The sequence below is a fragment of the Palaemon carinicauda genome, unplaced genomic scaffold (assembly GCF_036898095.1).
Source record: "Palaemon carinicauda isolate YSFRI2023 unplaced genomic scaffold, ASM3689809v2 scaffold3792, whole genome shotgun sequence".
Lineage (NCBI taxonomy): Eukaryota > Metazoa > Arthropoda > Malacostraca > Decapoda > Palaemonidae > Palaemon > Palaemon carinicauda.
In genome coordinates this window covers 7,501-10,000 of record NW_027171468.1, presented here as the reverse complement: position 1 = coordinate 10,000, position 2,500 = coordinate 7,501, and the positions used below count along the sequence as shown (strand labels likewise).

General features: G+C 38.4%; 1 protein-coding gene across 1 annotated transcript in view; it reads right to left on the bottom strand.

Annotated features, from left to right (window-relative positions):
* LOC137636755 (uncharacterized) overlaps positions 1–1,053 on the bottom strand; it is a gene marked incomplete at its 5' end in the record, with an annotated part of 2,141 nt that extends 1,088 nt beyond the window's left edge. Inside the window, one exon of the mRNA XM_068369132.1 lies at positions 75–1,053. Coding sequence (XP_068225233.1) covers positions 75–1,053 — 979 coding nt within the window. The remainder of the gene's footprint in view (positions 1–74) is intronic.
* Positions 1,054–2,500: the final 1,447 nt, after the last annotated feature.

Here is a 2,500-nt window from a genome sequence, read left to right as displayed (position 1 = left end):
AACTTTTTCAAAAGGAACATTACAGACTACTTGAGGCACCAAAGGAACTGGTTTAGGTGCTTGGTTTGGCTCACCTACTTTTTGACAGGTTACGCAACAATTGCAGAATACCTTCACATCACGAAAAAGGCTAGGCCAATAAAAATATTGCAATATACTGTATGCTGTCTTCTTGATCCCAAGATGAGTAGTAGAGACTTCATGGGCCACCTTCATCACATGATTTTTCAGAGATGCTGGAACCACCAACTGTTGTTTAACTTCCCAAGAGGCAGTTGCTGCTGCAGTACTTCCTCTATATTTCCTCATTAGCACTCCAGCTTTCAAGTAGTAACATGTAGATTCTGCCATACTCTCCTTCTCTGTCAATGCATTCTTAAACAAAGGCTGTAAAGAGACATCGTTAATTTGTTCATGTTTCAAATCTGTGACATTAATTTTATATACATCATTGCATGATGATGTCAATACATTTCCAACTTTTCCATTACAACCTTTCCTACTCGTAGTATCATAACTATTCTCCCTAACCACAGTAGGAATATCAGGTTGAACACTTTCATTAAACAAACTATGGAGAGAGTAGTCAAAATCTGTCCCTAAATCTAAACGTACTCCATCTCTCACCTTGTCATCCTCAACTGCAGACCTAGCACCACATTCAACAGCATTGAACTGGTCATCAATACTAGGTACCGATTCGGTCAAAACAATACCACGCAGGCCTCTGCTGCGTTCAACTACACAAGATGGGAACAACTCAGGTTCCACATCCTCCAATTGCTGAACAGGGCTGACTTCCAAAGGATTATCACATACCACTGGGTCCGGCACCACAAGATTACCTGCAACATCATTTCCAACAAGAACATCTACGCCAGGAATCGGAAGAGACTCTACAATACCCACAATGATACTACCCTTGAATATGCCACAATCCAAATGCACTCTAGCCCGAGGCAAAGAAGTCAAACCACCTATGCTCCTAACTATTACTTTATCATTGGTAAGACAGTCCTCTAACCCAGGTACTGCCCCTCTTACAACTAAACTCTGTTGATGAACCGGTGTCCCGCATTAGCTTTACAACAACACCCTCACTATGTTCATCACCAGTAACCAAAAACTCCGTCAAAGCAGAATGGTTTGAAACCATCAACACCACCAGCTGACTCAGCATTTATATCGAAACAAGAGAAATTAGATTCCTCTGCTTTACTCTTTCTTTCATTCTTCCTAGAATGTTTGGGACATCTAGCTTTCACATGACCGACCTCACCACACGAATAACAAGTTACACTTGAACTAGCACCAGAGCCAAGAGATTTAACAGATAATCTATAAGGACTTGTTGGTGGTGAGTTTTGAGGTGACTTACCTGGTGTCTTCCTGGATTGGTTACCTGAATAGCGAGGTCTTAATAACCTAAAATTTTCAGCAAGTACAGTTGCTCTTTGAAGAGTAGTTACTTCTTTCTCAAATAAATACCTCTGCGTATCAATGGGTATACCTCTTATAAATTGTTCTACTAATATTAATTCTCTATATTCATCCATGCTCGAAACACCAGCAGACTTTAACCACTTATCATGCATACGCACAATATTATGGGAATATTCAACATACGACTGGTTGTCAAATTTACGATATTTACGGAACTTTAAGCGGTAATATTCTGGGGTGAGTTCGTACACACGCAAGATAGATTCTTTAATAAAATCATAATCTTTACCTTCTTCTAATGTTAAAGCAAGAAAGGCAGACCGACCTTTACCCTTTAAAGCAGGTTGAATAAGAATTGGCCATATTACCTTAGGTAACTCTAAACTATCTGCCAACTTCTCAAATAAAGCAAAAAATTCATCAGGCGAGTTTTCGTCAAAGGAAGGAATCATCTTTGAATACTTAATTACATTAGTGTTACTATCTTCTAACCGAGCTACACCACCAGTTTCGCGTTCAATTTTAAGTTGTTCTAACTTATACTTATATTCACGCTCTTCACGTTCTAACCGCTCTTTCCGGTCTCGTTCTTCACGTTCTGACCTCTCTTTCCGGTCTCGTTCTTCACGTTCTGACCTCTCTATTCTATCTTTCTCTATTTCTCTCTCAGCATATTGCAACTCTAACCTCTTTACCTCTAACACTGAACTTATTCCATCACAAAGATCAAACGCTTCTTCAGTTAATATATCATTATCAACCAATTTACTTATAACAAAATGCTTGACTTGTGATTTACGCCACGTTTTCTTGACATCACGAACAAATTCATATTCACGCGCAATAGATAGCCAGTCCTCTTTACGTATCGTATGCGAACGCAAATAACCAATAGAGGGTTGACTAAAAAATGCACTCAAATCAAAAGGCTCCATAACTACAATAATTTTTACTATTCAAAACTAAATTTAAATATTAAACTTTACACTTCACTTAATGTTTTTTGGTCGAAAAAAATCAATAATACAGAGCAGCCATCAATAGTCAACTAAAATGA